Source organism: Orycteropus afer, unplaced genomic scaffold, assembly GCF_000298275.1.
Source record: "Orycteropus afer afer isolate SDZICR_OR568_19922 unplaced genomic scaffold, OryAfe1.0 scaffold00247, whole genome shotgun sequence".
NCBI classification, from domain to species: domain Eukaryota; kingdom Metazoa; phylum Chordata; class Mammalia; order Tubulidentata; family Orycteropodidae; genus Orycteropus; species Orycteropus afer.
The window spans coordinates 4175495-4193856 of record NW_006921834.1 but is presented as its reverse complement, the minus strand read 5'-3'; the positions used below and the strand labels follow the sequence as shown (position 1 = coordinate 4193856).

Genomic DNA, 18362 nt, shown 5'->3' with positions numbered 1-18362 from the left:
TCTGGTAGCATAGTGGCTAAGGCACTTGACTGCTAACCAGAAGGCTGGCGGTTCAAACCCACCAGCCACTCCTTGGAAGGAAGGTTGGGCATTCCTACTTCTGTAGTGTTACTGCCTTGGAAACCCAAGGAGGGGTTGCTATGAGTTGGGGCCGACTCGATGGCAAACAACAACAACAACAACAACAACATGTGTATAGCCATTGTTTATGTTGTTTAAAAAAAAAGCTATTTGCAATGAATAAGTTGTTGGTCTTGCAAAATTCTATGCTGTAATCTCCAGCATCATTTCTATTACCAAAGCCATATTTTCCAACTATTGATGAGTCTTTTTTGTGTACAAAGAAACAAAGATTATTCCAATCACTAGTAATAATCAATACATCTTTATTGCATGTTTGGTCAATTTCAGACTGCAGAAGTTGGTAAAAAAAATCTTCAACTTCTTCATATTTGGCTTTAGCAGTTGGTGTGTAACTTTGAATAATAGTAGTATTAACTGGTCTTCCTTGCAGGTGTATGGATATTATCACTGACAGCATTATACTTCAAGATAGATCTTGAAACTTTCTCTTTGACAAACCATTCACTACTAAGTAAATTTTTTGTCCATTTTTTATAAATATTTTGATCATATTATGAAAATAACTTCTGTTTATAGTTTTTATGTGTTTTAAAATTATGAGTCAATGTTGAAATGCTTTTCCTATGTGTCTCAAGATGACCACCTGATTTCTCTACCTTTTGTATTTTGTTTTGTTTTCTGTTAATGTTGTACATTAATATTTTGAATGATAAACCACCCTGTTGGATGCTGACAGTTTGTTAGCCCACCTCTGTGTTTCCTCCTCTGCCCATATTTGTGAAAACTGATAAGAAAACCTGAGTACTTCTTTGGCACTGGAAATTTAAACTATGTGCAGCAAAAATCACTCTGACTCGACCCTTTAAAACCATAACTCAAAAAAACCAAACTCATGGCAATTGAGTCGATTCAACTCGTAGCAACCCCTCCTTGGATTTCTGAGGTGGTATCTCCACAGAAGTAGATTACCCAATCTTCCTCCAAGGAGTGGCTGGTGGGTTTGAATCACCAGCCTTCTGGTTAGCAGTCAAATACCTGAGGCACTACGCCACCAGAGCTCCCCCTAACAACCATAACAAACCTAACAACCATAATAACCTGAAACCAGTCTCATTTCTCAGCTCTCTCAAGCCATTTCTGAACCAGAAGGAGGCTTTCTCAGCTCTCTCCAGAAAGCTTGTTATCTGAATCATAAACATTTCCATATGCTCTTTGTGCACGTGAATGCCTCTGCCTCTACTGCTACTGCTGCCTATGCCCCTATCACTGAAAATTATCCTGACCTTAATGTGACAGGGATTGATTCAACTATTTCCATGGAGGAGGTCCCTAACCCTGACAATATTGATTTGAAGCTCTCTGGGAAGAAACTTATAAATATGAACAAGGTAAAGAGAAATCCCCTCCAAATCTACAGTAAAAGAAAGAAAGAGATGGAGAATCAAGGATAGAGGGACAGGAGGAATAAAGGAAGGAAGAAGGAGGGAAGAAAGGACTGAAGGAGAGAGAGGAAGAAACCTGAACATAGAGGGAAGAGACAAAATTGAAACAGAGATCCACAAGTTGACCCAACTGTAAATTCAAACTTTACTAAAACAATTTATGCAACAAAAAGATAAAAGGATGCTGATTGACTTTGTGTCAGTACAATATAGGTTCTGCATTATCTCTAACATCTACTGAAATACACTAATTGGCAAATCTTCATGGCTTTAATCAAGTCTGGATTAAAATTACAGTTATATCTGGGGATCCCACTAAATTTAAACATGTTACATCCTATAAGGGAACTGGGCTTAATTTTTGGCCAATGCACCTTAAATGCAGCCACCATCAGGCAGTGGAAAATTGCATGCTGCTATCATGCTGAACAGGTTTCAGCAGAGCTTCTAGGCCAGGAAAAGGAAGAAAGCCTTGGCAGTCTACTTCCAAAAATCAATCAATGAAAACCCTGTGGATTATAATGGTCTAATCTGCAAGCAATCTTGCAGAACTGAGTAGCATTTTGTTCCATTGTACAAGAGATTGCCATGAGTCGGGCTGACTATACGCAGTTAACAACACCCATCCCCTATAATCTTGGAGAAAATTACTGAACATAAACTAGATAACAAAGAGTATGGTTTACCTTAAATATTAGACTTATTGCCTTGCCAAAATTCCATGGTCAAAGCATCCTTTGCCCTAAAGTATTCCATAGTGGGCATGGCTGCTCTGACTCAAGGAGTTAAAATTAAATTGCATCTTTGGCACTTGCAAATTCACTTGACAAAATTGGATCTGTGTCTTTCCTTTTGTTAAAATAGTTAATATGATCCAGTTAAATTAAAACAAAGACTTCAACGATTGAAACCCATTATACAAGACCAAGACCCATTATAGAAAGGATGATTATCTCCAAGGCTTCTCCATTTAACAATCTAATTTGACCTATTTTTAAACTTGAAAAGAATGAATGGCCTCTCACAGTGGATTGCTATCACCTTAGTGCCATGGTCTCACCCATTAAGGCCCCAAACCCAATATTATTGAAACTATTGACTCCATCTGATCAGCAACTGGTAAATATTTTGCTGTTATAGATTTGGCTGATACATTCTGTTCAGTGCCTGTTTCAACAGCCTTTCACCTACAGTTTGTATTCACCTCTGAAGGGGCATAATACACCTTTACTCAGCTACTCATGTAGTGACTCAACTGGCTTACTATCATATGCGATTTTTTCAGTCAAGATCTTGACTGCATCTAACTTTCTCCAGGAGCACAGGAATAACATTACATTGATGACATTCTCCTCTGAAGAGATTCATTTAACACATTCATTTCAAAAACCAAAACTCATTGCCGTCAAGTCAGATTCAACTCATAGTGACACCTCCTTGGGTTTCCAACGCAGTATCACCATGGAAGTAGATTGCCCAGCCTTTCTTCTGAGGAGTGGCTGGTGGATTTGAATCACCAGTCTTCTGGTTAGCAGTCAAACACCTTTGGCCCTACACCACACATTCATTTAGAACATACAAATATTCATGAAAGAGTGCCCCAAAAGAGATTGGGCCACTGGCCCACAAACCCCATCATCTTAAATTATATTTTGTAAACCAAGGGCAATCCTACTTCCTTAGAGATACTGCCTTGGAAACCCAAGGAGGGGTCGCTATGAGTCGGGGACAACTCGATGGCAAATAACAACAACAACAACAACAAACCAAGGGCAATTCCATCCCTGTAAAAAAAAACAGCTATTGACCTTCAGCTCCCACATTATAGCACATTAATCTTTTAGGCCTTTTGGGGTTCTGGAGGCAACATATTCCTAATTTACAAATTTCACTTGAGCCCATTTCTGCTGTTCCTAACAGATGGGTTCATCTTGAATGGGGCCCCTCCAACATAATGCTCTAGAACTGTTCAAAATGCAATATAACACACACCTCCATTAATGCCCTCCAGAGAATCCTTCATTGTAGAGGATTTGGTAACCTCCTCTCATACCTCCTAAAGTCTCTGGACCACCCACGAAGGCCAGTTCCCCTTCAAAGTAATTCCCTGTGAATTAGCAACAGAATCTATTACACCTGGGTAAATCAACTCTCACAAGATCTCTAGACTGAGTTTAGAACTTGAAAAACAATTCTGCACAACATCTTATATTATAAAAGCATTTTATTTGAACACACCCTGGATGTAGTTAGAATTAACTAGGGGGTTGGGGTGGGGATTCTGTTGTGATGGTTTAGACGCTGGAAAACTTTCTATTCTTTTCTATCAAGGACGATGCTGTAGGGACCTAAAGACTGATTTGAAGCAGAACATAAAATTGTGACGTGGAAGACTAGAGTTTGGGGATTGGGCACTCTAGTGGACTAAAGAATGTGGTTCTGCAGTAAGATTGGTCTAGACTACACTCCAGAAAAGAGAAAACTTTGGCTTGGGCAACTCCCTAGAACAGGCAGTCGTTGTGGGCTGGGATGCTGCACTTGGAAGCAGTGACTTGGATAAGGGCTCTTAACTCTTGAAGCTCTTCCGGCTAGAAGAAGTAGTGGAGACAAATTTGACGCTGGAGCTGCTGCCACCACCACCACCACTGCTGAAGCCCATCCCCAGGCTTCGGCCACTGCCTCCACTGAAGCCAGAGCCCCCGACACTGAGGCCTCCGCCCAGGCCGACACCCCCACCACTGCTGGTGTAGTAGCTCCCACTGCCACCTCCACCAAGTCCACCGCCAAGACCTCCACCGAGGCCACCACCGAGGCCACCACCGAGGCCACCACCGAGGCCACCGCCAAAGCCACTGCCACCGCCGTAGGAAGAGGAGACACTGTTCGTGACGACAGCTGCAGAGAAAAGAGAGAGAACTTGGTGAGGTCAGTCTGTTAGATTGATCCTATTATGTCCAAGTTATTTGATCTTGTTTTTGTTAGAGCAAAAAACCTAGCTCCTTTTAGAGAATAGTAAACAAGGTCTGGAAGACTAAAGTCATTTAGTGAAAGCCCCTAGCAGAATGATGGTAACTATAGTAGGCATTTATGGAAGCTCTGGTAGCATAGTGGCTAAGGCACTTGACTGCTAACCAGAAGACTGGCGGTTCAAACCCACCAGCCACTCCTCGGAAGGAAGATGGGGCAATCTACTTCCGTAGTGATACTGCCTCGGAAACCCAAGGAAGGGTTGCTATGAGTCGGGGCCGACTTGATGGCACATAACAACAACAACAACAACATACACATGGGGGGGGGATGTTGCAGGGATATGGTAAAGGGTGGGGTTCAATATGTATAAGATTATCCTTATAATCCTAATTTTTAAGAGGTAGGACATGGGCCAAGTAACTTCATGTCCCAATCTGGGTTTTTTCTCCTCCATCACCTGCTTCTCACTAAGTGTATTAAATAGCCATACATTGGGACGGAAATGTCAGGTATCTAGAAATAGGATTCTGAGTTGGCACCAAATATCCCATATTATCATCATTATTACTGTACAAATTTACTTACAGATATTAACTGGTCCAACTCCTTCTCCACTCAGTCTGAAAGGAAGAGAATTGAAATAAGAGTTGAAAACTCCAAAAAAGTCAACATTAATTTATGTAGCTAATTTCCATTGCCATTTTTAGAGCTCATTCCATAAACTAGGAACCTGCATGCCTGAAAAACTGTTTAAATTAGAGCAAAAGTTAGGTCTATGGAGGGATTTCCCAATGTAGAAGATTTAGAAACAGGTTGCTGAAGGAAGATTATAATTCACCTTCTCCTTTACCCATTATTTGGAAAGCATAAATTAGAGGCTTTGCGAAATATGACTAAGTGCAATGCAGTTCTGCCCTGTAGGAGCTTACTTATAGAATTAGAGAATTTGACATGGACAGGAATCCTTCTAATAGAAAATAGGCCATGGTCAGTGTCAGAAGATTGACACAAAAGGAACTGTTTAAGAGCCCAAAGCCAAGTGAATTTAATTTAGCTATAGTAATCATAAAAGGCTTCTGGAGGTAAATGTGACATGAGCATTGAGGCTGAGAGAAGAACATGAGCAAAGTAGACATGGGAAAAAGTTCAGGATGCATTTGCCTAGTTGCTTAATTGTGAAGAGAGGAAGCATCCAAGAATACTGGTAATGAGAAATAAGACTACAAAAGTCAATTGTGGCCAGATTGTATGGGGTCAGCTGTATGCACATCTATTAGATTCTAAGGGTAATTATTATACACAAGATAGTAGTTCTTTATATGTATATTTCATACCCTATAGTGAAGAAGAAACTCTGTTTTAGCAAATGAGAGGCCATCTGGCTCATGATGTCAAACAGGTGTCACCCACCTGCACTCCTCGCCCTCCAGCAGCTTTCTGTAGGTGGCAATCTCCACATCCAGGGCCAGCTTGGTGTTCATCAGCTCCTGGTACTCACGCAGCAACCGGGCCATGTCCTGCTTGGCCTTCTGCAGGGCATCCTCCAGCTCAGCCAGCTTGTTCCTGGCATCTTTGAGAGCCAGCTCCCCACGCTGCTCAGCATCAGCAATGGCACTCTGCAGATTGGCACACTACAGAGGGAAAGGAAGGAACAGGGGAAATGGGGACCTTTGTGGCTAAGCTGGGTCTTGAATGTCTCTGAAATTCTGGGTCAAGTAAACTAAATCATCTAGAGCCTTAGGTTAGAATGCAGTGCATCTGTCCTGTGCGTTGTGGGTGGTGGAACACTGAAACACTGACACTTATTCCAGCTCTCTGTGTATATGTGTGCATGCACCCAAAGATCTTGTTAAAATGTAGATATTCAGTATATCTGAGGGTAATGGGGTGGAACTGGAATGAACTGGTTCAAACCCCACTGCACAAGAGCACACAGGCAAAATTTGAACAAAACAAAATAGGCTTCCCATTCAGATCTCAGTCCCCTCTTTGTCTTCTTTCAATCTCTTCCTACCTGCTTCTTGACATTGTCGATCTCAGCTCTGAGCCTCTGGATCATGCGGTTCATCTCAGAGATTTCGTGCTTGGTGTTGCGGAGGTCATCACCATGCCGACCAGCTGTCTGCTGCAGCTCCTCATACTGATGCCACCAGAAAAGAGAAAAGATTGAGCTTGCATGAGGTTGCACAGCACTTTCCCAAAGTTCACAGGCAGTGGGCCAACAAGAAATGGCAGTGTAGTATCTGGACTTCTGGGGCTGGGTTAGGCTTTGCTAACATAGACCCAGTCTTAAATAATTTCCTTTTTAGTGGTTTTGCTTTCACTGAGATACTGGTGTGAGATTCAAGGTGACATTATCATTAAGATTCTTGGATTTAGATGGGAAATGCATACGTAGCAGTTTCCATAACTCATCCCAAGAGGGATCACTAGATTTCAGGACCCCATCCTTAGCATTTTGCCATGGCCTAGAATTCTAGACCCATGTCCATCATTCACTCAGGAGACATTCCCGTATGGCACCCACCTTGGTCTGGTACCAGGATTCAGCTTCCATCCGGCTGCGGTTGGCAATGTCCTCATACTGGGCCTTGACCTCAGAGATGATGCTGTCCAGGTCCAGGTTGCGGTTGTTGTCCATGGACAGCACCACAGACGTGTCCGAGACATGACTGTGCATCTGGGCCAGCTCCTGCAGAGAGAATTGAAGTCATTCATCAGATTCTGTGGTACTTAATGTCAGTTCTAGTCAAATATTCCTTTCACTGTGAAGTGTCAATTTGGGAAAAATATAACCACTCACATCACAAAATCATAGCAATCCAAATCATTGTTACCTGTATTTCTTTAAAAATTTTAACAACTCTGAGCTTCCAAGAAACCTCTTCTATGGAAACTCTCAGATTCAAATCATTTGGGGTCATAACCTATTTTAAAAGGATCTATTTGCATAGTGTATCATGTTGGGAGGCAAAAATAGGGGATAATACCCCAGAAATGGGAGGTAATCAAGAAAGGTATAATTGTGTCTCTCTAGTAATTCACTCTGTGGAGATATGTTAGCACAGTGATTAAGACATTTGGCTGCTAAACAAAAGGTTGGTGATTCGACCAGCAGCTCTGTGGGAGAAAGATGAGGCAGTCCGCTTCTGTAAAGCTTTACAGCCTTAGAAACCCTATAGCAGTGGGTTTGGTATTTTGGTTTTAATAATTCACTGTAAACCTCACTCTGCAAAATTATTATTGAAAAGCTTTTTTGCTTTAAGTTTGACCTATTTCCCCCTAGAATTAGGTTTATAAAGAATAAAGTGTAAGTAGTATTAGAGGGGAGCCCTGTGGCACTACTGGGCTGCTATGAGCTGGAATTGACTCAACTGCAACAGACAGTATTAAAGGGGTATGAAAGACAGAGTTGTGTCCACAGCTTAGGACTCATTGAAAGTCACTTAAGTCTGGGGAGTCTCAACCACCCGGAGGTCGTAATCTATGGTGGTGACTCCAGTGGCCAGCTGTCTGGGACCTGAAAAGGGAACGTTCCTCACCGCCTCAAAGAAGAGCTTGAGGAAGTTGATCTCATCCATCATTGCATCGACTCTGGCCTCTAGTTCCACCTTGTTCATGTAGGCAGCATCCACATCCTAGAGAAATAGGGATGATTGGCATTGCAACAGATTTCCACCCTGACTTAAATGAACCACTCCTTTCAGAAAGCATAGCCACAGGCTATAGGCTCTTTCCTGCCCACACACACCTTCTTCAGCATCACAAACTCATTCTCAGCAGTAGTACGCTTGTTGATTTCATCTTCATACCTGGTGGCAAAAGGAATAAAAAGCACTGGTCAGAGGATGAGGGGCAGGTGAGGGCTGGGGTCTTTATTGAGCCAACTCAACTGTGAGCCTGTTTCCTTATTGGGAAGGGGCTTTTCACATCTCATAGGTAGAGAGGGCGCACTGGTATGAGCCCCTGGGCAGGATCCTCATCCATTAGGGCACTGGTTTCTCTGTAACTGCCTACCAGATAATCATTCTATTATTGCTATAATTAACTTGTTTTAAGAATATTCCTATAGAAAAGCTGTGCTGTTCTCCCCCAACTCCACTTCCAGTTAATTTCTCTGGTACTTTTTTCAACGATCAGAGCATCAGAACAAAAGAAAAAATTGAAGAGCCCACCTGCTGATTCACAAAGACTAAAGAAATTATTTGACCACTGTGCTGCGCTATGCTATCACTGCTTGTTTTGTGGGGGAGTCATAAAAAGGCCCTTATTGTGTACTGTAGGTATACTGGGGAGGAAAGTCTCTTTGGGAGCAAGGATTACATGATTGCATATTTCACCAGGTGGTGCCTAGGGTGTGGTCTGTTGTTCCGGCTGTTGGCTATGTACTCAACAGAGGGGCACTAGGACTGGAATGTTGTAAACATGAGCCTGGAAATGTTTTCTTTTTTAGGACTTTAGGTGTCCATGGAAGGTTTATGTTTCTAGCCTATGGGTATAAGATACATCTGGTTATGAAGGCTATCTGATGACAAGAAAACATCGCCCACTCCTATCTTCAACCCCACCCTAACTCACTTGTTCTTGAAGTCCTCCACCAGGTCCTGCATGTTCCTCAGCTCAGAGTCCAGGCGGCCTCTCTCCCCAAGAATACTATCCAGCTGCTTCCTGAGGTTGTTGATGTACTGCTCAAAGAGGGGCTCCAGGTTCTGTCGTACAGTCTTGTTGCCCTGCTCCTGGAGCAGAGTCCACTTGGTGTCCAGGACCTTGTTCTGCTGCTCCAGAAAGCGTACCTGGAGGGGAGCAAAGAGTTTGAAGGTGGAGAAATTTAGATTTCATGTTTCAGTGGTTCATTAACAGGTTTTCCCTTCATCCTCATGCTGTCCCCCTAACCCTTTCCCATGTGGGCTGCTGGTCCTGGGCTCTTGGAGGGGAAGTCCTGAGTGAGGTGCATAACCTTGCTTGTCTAGGGAAGACAGAACACGCATTAAGGCGGGAGTGTGGCCCAGTGCAGAGGTGATCACTCAAGCACTCAGGCTGCTGCCTGATGTCCCTGTTATGTGAGACCTGGAATTCATCTTTTCACCCAAAGAGCCCTGGTGTGGTCATATCTGCACTGAGAAGAAATCAGGTCCTCCCTGGCAAGCTCTCAGTCTGTTTTTTTAAAAATCTAGGGTGAAGAAACAAAGGAAGCACATAGCTGTAAACTATGTGAGTATTTGCATAAAGCCAGACATATTTTTCCTCTTCCCACTTTCTTTGGCATTAACGACAGACTCTCAGTGTTGTTGTTTTTAACAAGGGCTCATGTCTCACCTTGTCGATGAAGGAGGCAAACTTGTTATTGAGGGTCTTGATCTGCTCCCTCTCCTCAGTCTTCACCCGTTGGATGGTGGGGTCAATTTGCAGGTTGAGGGGAGTCAGGAGGCTCTGGTTGACAGTGACCTCTTGGATGCCTCCAGGAGGGCAGACGGGGAAGCCAGGGCCACCAAAGCCCCCTCCAAAGCCAGCTCCACCACCAAGCCCAAAGCCACCACCAGCTCCACCGCCGAAACCAAATCCACTCCCGGCTCCACCACCAAAGCCATAGCTGCCTCCAGCACCTGCACCAAATCGGTTCCTGAAGCTGCCGCCACTAGCGCTGATGGAGATCCTCTTGGAGCCTCCCAGGTTGTAGAGGCTCCGGCTGCCAAAGCCACCAGCTCCACAAGCCCCACCAAGGCTGACCCTGCCAAAGCCACCACCACCACCCCCAGACCGGGACACAGAGCTGAAACTTGTGCGGGAGACGGATGGGGTGATGGCCGAGGCAGCACTGAAGCTCCGGCTGCCCCCACTCCTGAAGGACACACTGGATTGACGAGACATGATGGCTTGTTCCTGGTAGAGCAAGAAGAGCACTGGACACTGAAGAAGTTGAAAAGTGCTGGTGAGAACAGAGCTCAGGAGGAGGCAGAGGTGGCTGTTACCGTGAACTGCAAACCTCTTTTATCCCCTCCAGAACTGGGCTGGGCTGGAAAGCTGTCGAGATGTGAATGATTAAGTGGGCTGGGCATGCCTGGGGGGCAGCTGTGAGCTCACCACACCTGCACAGTAGTGTGGGGTGCAAATGCTTTCTTCCTGCCAGGCTCAGCTCATTTAGGAATAACTTTGCCTTACAGCACTGATCTACCGGCAGCAAGTCGGCAGCCCTGCCAGCAAGTCTCTTCACTGGGGGCCCAGGGCTGTGAGCAGACCAGGAAGAATGCTAGGGAGCAAGGGGGCATTGGCCAGGGTCCTGAGAGATCTTTATAGGACTAGTGCTAGTGTTGAGCATCCCAGCCCAGATACAGTGGGCATGTGCTCTTCCAGCTTGGGAGAGATAGCAACGAGGGGTCTTGTGAGAGCCCTGACGGCAATGATCTGCTCTTTCTTGCACTTTCCCAGACAGGAGGTTGGTGCAGGGATTTTTCGGAGAGGCAGCCCATGGACTGAGGTCTTGGTTATATGCCAGAGGGAAAAGTAGATCTCAGCCCTTTACTACAGAGGTGCGTTTTTGGGAGAAAGGCACAGCTATCCCAGAGCCTAATGGATAGATTCTCCAGCAAGACTCAGGTCAGAAAGTCTCCTGCTGTCCCCCAGGCTCCAGAAACAGAGAATGTGGAAATCCCTTGGTCCCTGGTACATACCCCTTTGCTTTCTGCAAGGGCTAGCCTAGCCTTCTAGTGCTCCTCTGATTGCAGCATTTTCTGTGGCTTTTGCTTTTCAACTTTTCCCTTGATTTTCAATGGGGGCTTGGCAAACCCATAGATCTCCTGAGTCCTCTGACAAAAACTCTTGAGCTCAGCCTGGCGGTCACATCTCTTTTCAGGGGGAGAGCTGCCCCCTCCCCCCAGCCCCTAAGGTATGTTCCAGCAAGCCCTCAGCTATTCTACTAGGGAAGAAATGAATCATCGAATCTGTTGATACAGGCTGCAGGCTGCCACAAACACATACCTGCAGGAGCTTCTAATCTCATCAGTAACATGTTGAGAATCTGCCGACCTGTTATAACGGCGGGCGAGCCGCCCTGTTCCAAGCAGCGGGAATTGCTGAGTTTTCCCTAAGCGCCAGCCCATAGCCTCCTTCAGGGCCAAGAGAATGGAAAATGGAATTCTCAGTCCATGGCTTGCCCTGCCAGAGAAACAAGACAAAGCAAGTTGTGGGGACCAGGCGGCTGGCATAACAATCTGCCACAATGGCTTCAGACAGGATCCTCGTTAGAGCCCCTCTGTAGGGCTAGGTAGAGTGGGTTATGGCTCTAGAAGGCAGAGAAAATGTATTGGTTTGATTTTAGCAAGTATCTGTCCTCAGTTACAACAAATTGCCATTCAATTGATGATGACTCATGGCAACTCCATATGTGTCAATGCAGAACTATGCTATGTAACATTTTCAATGACTGCGCTCTCTCTTCCAAGGTGCCTCTGAGTGGACTCAAACCTCCAAGCTTTTAGTTAGCAGCTGAGTGCATTAACAATTTGCACCATGACCACATACATTAGTGGGCTCTCCTGTTCTGTCTCATTCACAACAATACCACGACTTTCCAGCAGGGCAAAGTTTGGCTCCACAATGAGAATTGTAGGGGCACCCTTAAGCAGGGCCTGAAGGTTAGGTGAGGGTAGGGACTAAGACTCTGTTTTGAGGGGCCTCATTCTCAAGAGTAGAGGAATCTGGACCCTGCCCAGGCTCAGGAATCTCTAGTCAGGGCCTGTGGTTGGCCACAAGGAAACTAAAGCTGTGGGAAAACGACTCTGCGAAGAGCAGACTCAGGCGGGGTGCAATTGCTCAGCAGAGGGCTGTGCTGAGGAAGCACCTGACAGATAAATACAGGCTGACCAGCCGATGGTCAGAGCTGACATTGCCGGTCTTGTCTTGGGCAGTGAGTTTTGAGCTGCGTCGATGGAGAACTTCTGAGGCTCTTAGAGATGAGTTTTACTGAGTTCACCAATTTCACGCTTTTGGTCTTTTGGGAAACAGGTGTGACTATCTTGGGAGCCCTGAGACATGTGGGGGAGTCTCAGCCCTGATAGAACAGACCAAGCTGGAAACAAACGTTTGGGAGCAACTAGCATGAGGTCTCTCCCTCCACTGAAAGGTCACCCGCAGGGCACTACAAACACACACACACACACACACACACACACACACACACACACACGCTCCTGGGTGCAGTTCACACTGTCCTGGAGGGGAGCCCCACCCCTCAGCAGACACTGGGGCATTCACTTCTCCCCATTCATCCTCCCCCCAGCTGTGTTATGGAAAGAGCAGGAATGCAACTGGCCAGTCTGAGAATTGCTGCAATTTGCCAAGCTTGCGACTCAGTTGCCAGGGACCAGTGGTGTGTGGGTGGCAAGTAACTGTGGCTAGGAGTGTTTGGGTGCCTCATTCATGGAGGAAAGCAGTGCTCCTCTGTCAGAACTTCGTGGGAATCCTCCTCTAAGCCAGCAGGGCAACCCCTCCCTGACGCCAGACCTGGGCAGTATAAATAATGGCAGTAAGCCCCATAGGAAACCAGGCACCAGCACCATACCTTGTGGGAGAGTCCCACCCCAGCTTGGAATCTCACTGTGGCAGGAAGAGAGGGATTTCACTGGGCTCAGGAGCTGTTCTGCTGTGCACCCCACAGAGGGATTACTGAGACTTGGTAGGACATGTTCTTTAGTTCTCTGGGCATCTTTCTTCCCATCAACACCAGACTGGGGGAAGGCTATGTGGTCTTTAGTGGCTGGCCCTTCTGGGCTCCCTATCCGAGGACTGGTGTGGCCTCGCTTATATTCAGAAGACCTAGAATATGAGCAGCATTGTGTAAACAGGGAAGCACATCACAGAAGCTCCCAAGTAGGGAGCTGTATTGGTCCAAGTGTCCATAGGGCAAGGATCAGACAAATCCTGCAGTATCTGCCTCAAGGACTTTCTCCTCTGAGCTCCCACTGTAATCTGTATGTCTTTATTAGGACATAGATTTGGCTTTGCACATGTTCTCTAGGTCTCACAATGCCTTAAGTATCTTCAAGGTTGAAGAACATGTCAGCTTACCTTTGCATCCCACATTCCAGCCCAGTATTACACGCTGAAGGTGCTTAGAACACCATTTTTTAATTGAATTGACAGACAGAAGACTATGTCCTTCCACTTCTTCCCAGATATATGTGCAAGGCCCTCCCAGCCCCATGCTAAGGCCAATGGTCCTGCCCACTGTTTCACTTCTGGGTCCTTGTCTAGAGGGTGGGTCTCCCTTCCTCCAGCCAGGGCACCTTCTGAGGACAGAGCTCATGACTTTCCATTTCCTGGCCTCTCCTCCATTCCTCTTGCCTTCACTGGCCCTGAGAATCCTCTGCACCTGAGCCCACTAGTTGCTCTGGGCCTTTCTGTACCTGCAGAAACTCACAACCACGGAAGCCCCATTCCCTACTCTAGGCCCCTAACTCCATTTCCCCTCCAGGAAAGTAAGAAGGGAAAGCAATAGTTAAGGCATGAATCACCTTATTCACTGGGCTATGGCTGGCAGCTTCATCTGGGAGCCTGGAGCCAGATTCGGCAGGATGAGGAAGGGCAGATGGTGTGTGCTGCGCCAGCCCCAGACAACTCTTCACAAAGCCCTGGCTTCAGGGAGGAATTTTCCTGCCTCCACCCAAAGCCTATGGGAATCCTACCCCCACCCCAACTTTGAGTCCCTGTTTCGCCTTCAGTTGGATTCCCAGGTTTTCAGGAGCCCACTGGGGACTGGCTCCTCTGTAGATTACCCCATCACTGTGCAGCCACATCTGACTGGGAACCTCACCCCACCTCTCTAGGATTTTCAGTCGCCAAGTCTGAAAGTTGGCCTGAATAGAAATGCAAATGTCCAGAAGTAAGGCCACCACTGTACTTTGGCTCAGGTGGACTTAGGAAGCATTTCTCTGCTGTCATTTTGTGGGTCACAAGTAGGGCCTGATCCCTTGGGGTTGAGTTTTCTTGTACGAGGGCTTTATGGAAATTGGGCCACAGGGTGGAACAGCTCATGGTCCCACACAGGATCTTGTGTTGCTTTTAATCAAACTCTTGAATTGTTCTGGGGCCCTGGATATGCTACCTCACCTCTCACTGCACAACTTTCCCCATGGGTGCAGAGATATAAGCACTGGCTACAGATGTGGAAGGCAAGGTAATTGAGCTCTTTGGAGAGAACCATAAAATCTGCCATGTCTATTTGGAGCTGGCTGGGGGTGAGGCAGAAAGGGTGGAACAAACTTGATGGGGTTGCAGGAACAGCCTTGGCCCCCATCCCTTGGGCTCAGCAGTCAATTGGCATTTGTGAGGTGCTGTAGAACAGAGCTCTCAGCTTCTCTCCAACAGGCCCCTGCAAGTCTGGGGAATGTTCTTCCCTTCTTGGAAGGATATTTTGCCAGTGGCATACAAAAGCCTTTGAAAATCCCCCTTGGTTGATTGAAACTATGGGCTAGAAATCAACAAATACTTTAATTACTCAGAGGGACTTAAAAAAGGATGTGCAGCAAACTTCTGTGATTTGCTTTCTCATAGAGAAAGGTTTTATTTCTTTAATAAACACTTAGAGAGTGTATCACGTGCTGGGCACTGTCCTATTAACTTTGCATATATATCTAAAATAGCGAGCAAAGAAGAAAAGAAGGCTTGGCCAGCAAAGAAGAAACTTTGACCTTTCTCTCTGCATTGTTTTTGTCCTTACATGTGGGTGTTAATGTGCCTAATACTCTGGAAATTTGCAGCCTTGCTTGACAATGGAGACATAGGGGCATGATTTATTTATGCCAGACTTGTATCCTAAATGGGATTGAGGGCATCGAAGCCAGTTTTTCTGTATTCTTAACCTGCCCCATGTTCTTTTTCTTTCTTCTCTTTCCTATTCCCTTGGCAGTAACTAACCAGGAATGAAAAGCTCACTTGAGATAGAGATAGGGACTGGAGCTGTCCTCTCTCAGAGATGCTGCTTAGCTCCCAGCTTCCTCATCCTGAGGAAGGCATAGACAGGAAAGGGATAGAGGGACAGAGCATCTAATTTCTGTCTGGCTCTCTCTTAGGTTTGGATGAGCACCAATCATATATGATAAGTCAGCAGAGACAGAGATAATGGGATGGAGAAGAAAGAAAGTTTAGGACAGCACTGGGGCTGGAAGGGTTACTGCTTCCAGGGCCATCCCTTGGGAAACACACTTGAAGTTGGACAGTGTTCAAAGCCTACAGGCACCTTCCCTGCCCCACCCCATCCCTCCTGCACACTTTCATAGACCCTGCCTTCAGACTCCACAGGCACACTCAACCTTGCTCACTGTCCACTGGACCTGTGATCGCTGTCAAGGGTTAGTGAAAACAGATTAAAGCTTTTTTCAAGAGAAACGCATGTCAAAAGCAACTGAGAAAAGAGAGTATAGAAATACTTGTACCAGTCGTTCAATCTTTTCTTCCTTGTTCTAGGTACTTGTGGAGTGACGTGCACTGATCTACTGGGTGGAGAGGAGACAGTTGTGGAACCACTGGAAAGCAGAGACCATCCCTCCTTTGCAGAACTCTGGCCCATGAGGAGACACAGGGTCCCTTCTTGACTTTGGTTTCTTGTCTCTGTGCCATTCCCTATTTCCTTCTTCAAATTCTGGCCCTAAGGTCAAGGCTAGGTATCCTCCCTGGATCTCCTAACCAGGCTCAGAAGAGTAACTCATACACTTTACTTGTGTTAAGGGGTGGGCATACAAAGGTGGGTTGGAGAATCCTGCCAGTCTTGGTTTCAGGAAAAACTCAAAGCCCATAGGCATCTAAGGTGATTCTTGGCCAGACTTTCCCTTAGAAATCTGACTTTTGTTTCTCCTTTCTTCCACCCAGCCATGCCCAGAGGATGCCCCAGTGATCCATTCATAGAGGGGGAGATTGAAGTTCTGAGAGGTGAAGGACCTAACCGCAAACCCCTCAGCATAATAAGGTCATAGCCAGATTAGCACTCTATTACTGTTCTCCATTCTTCCTTTACCTGCTCTGCCTCACCTGGGTCAGAGAAAGAGCCCATGTATCTTGCTTTCCAAGGCTGCATGTCCAGGTCACCTTTTGGAGAACCACTTTCAGAAGCCACTTTGAAAGAGGTCTATGTGTATTGAAGGAGCTGACTGGTGACTCTCAAGTGTCATGGTGGTTTTATTTCCTCCCACCTCTCCCCTGTCCAGAGCCCTGAGAACTTCTGATACTGACCAGGGTCTTCCCAAGAGAAGCCTGGCCTCTGAGCCAAAGCCAGTATCAAGTTCCTTCCCCCACAGGTGGTTGCTCATGCCAGGCCACCAAAGGTCCCACTATTCTACAGGCACCGACTACAGATGGGGAACAGAATGGGATGATGGAGACTCTTTTCTATCATGCCCCTCTCCCAAAACCCTACTTCTACTAATTGATTTAAGGAGTGAGAATCCATATATGATTCCATCCCACCTGGATGTAGAGACCCACTGTGCTCTTAGCTGACACCTCAGTCAAACCCATGTCCTTTGAAACTGTCATTAATGGTGCCCATCCTCTCTCATTCCATTCACAAGTCCCTGGGTTCCCATGGCCCTTCAGCCTCAACTCCACTCTCCATCCAGGTAAATCTATTCACTTCCCAGTTCAAAGCCCAACCACTGCCCTGCTTTAATGCCAGGTAGGGCAACTAGCCCTGCTGGGTGCTGGCTTTGTGTCTCTCACTGTCTTGGCTTTCCTGGTACAGACCATGAGGTGCAGATTCAGATGCCTCCTCAAGCAGTCTCTTTCAAATGGGTGAGACAATTGCTAAAATGGGTATCTCTGAAACTCCGGGCCTTCCATGATCCACAAACAGCTCAAAATGTGGAATGGACCAGTGCCCAGGATATATTTGGTGGCATCACTGAAGGGAATAATGATAGCTTCACTTATATAGCCCTGACTGGACTCCAGGCATGGTTCTGGATATGTTATCTCATTGAATTCTCATAACATCATGACTTGAATCTGTAAATATCCTCATTTTGATATGAGAAAACTGATACACAAAGAGGTTAAGTAGTCCACTCAAGGTCACACAGCTAGTAAATTATAGAATATAGATACAAACCCAGTCAGTGTGGCTCCAAGAGAATTTGTCTTTATCACTGTTGACACTAAGGTTATTGGCCTATGACCATGATTTGACTTTGATGAGGATTGCTTCAGAGGAAGCTCTGGTCTCCAGTCAGCCTAAGAGAACAGCAAACACAGAGGATCTTAGATGCCACTCAACCAGTCAGTGTATCTGAGCTACCCTGAGGGAGAGGAAGCACTATTCTTGAGTAGAGACAAATGAATAGACTCCTAGGGAGACCCCCTTCTAGACTGCTAGAATCCTGGGTGGAGATTTTGGGTGTCCCATTTCAGTGGATTGGAGTTATCCTATACAATATCCCTGGAGGTAAAGCTTGGGAGTCACCTACTGTCACTCATCTCCCTCCTTGTTCATCACCAGAAATGGGACAGAGGATCAGATTACTTCTGGGGCAGTCTCTTCCAGATGTCAGAGTCATGTCTGACAACTGATTCCCCCAATGCCTCCAGGCACTGGTCTGGGGTTTTGGTTCAGCCATCAGCTATTTGTTTTATTCTTCATCTTTTCAACCACACAACTACCAAGACATCCAGACAGACACCCCAGATGAGCAGAGGCCACAGACAAGAGGTAGTGGAATGGGATGACCCTGAGAGTTATCTGCCATTTTTTATCCTTTGGGATGGGCCAAGATGCCAGTCCAGTGGCTTCATAGGGATTAGACCAACTATTTCCATAAAGCTACTCTATGCAGAAAAGAAACTAACCCCATTTCATTCAGATATGCAGCTTCACTTCTTTTG

General features: G+C 46.0%; 1 protein-coding gene across 1 annotated transcript; it reads right to left on the bottom strand.

Annotated features, from left to right (window-relative positions):
• Positions 1–4092: 4092 nt before the first annotated feature.
• KRT5 (keratin 5) lies at positions 4093–10364 on the bottom strand. Its single transcript, XM_007949557.2, has 9 exons — positions 9813–10364; positions 9075–9289; positions 8248–8308; positions 8039–8134; positions 7024–7188; positions 6511–6636; positions 5907–6127; positions 5082–5116; positions 4093–4421 (listed from the first exon to the last, which is right to left on the bottom strand). The coding sequence occupies exons 1-9, from the start codon at positions 10362–10364 to the stop codon at positions 4093–4095; spliced, it is 1800 nt and encodes a 599-aa protein (XP_007947748.1).
• Positions 10365–18362: the final 7998 nt, after the last annotated feature.

Bases quoted from the DNA above. Each gene is read 5' to 3' on its own strand.
- KRT5 (XM_007949557.2), bottom strand. From the start codon at position 10,364: ATGTCTCGTCAATCCAGTGTGTCCTTCAGGAGTGGGGGCAGCCGGAGC. The intron at 6,637-7,023 runs GTGGGTGCCATA...TGGTGGCATCAG, and splicing joins AATCCTGGTACCAGACCAAG to TATGAGGAGCTGCAGCAGAC. The intron at 5,117-5,906 runs GTGGGTGACACC...TCTTCCTTTCAG, and splicing joins CTGGAGGGCGAGGAGTGCAG to ACTGAGTGGAGAAGGAGTTG.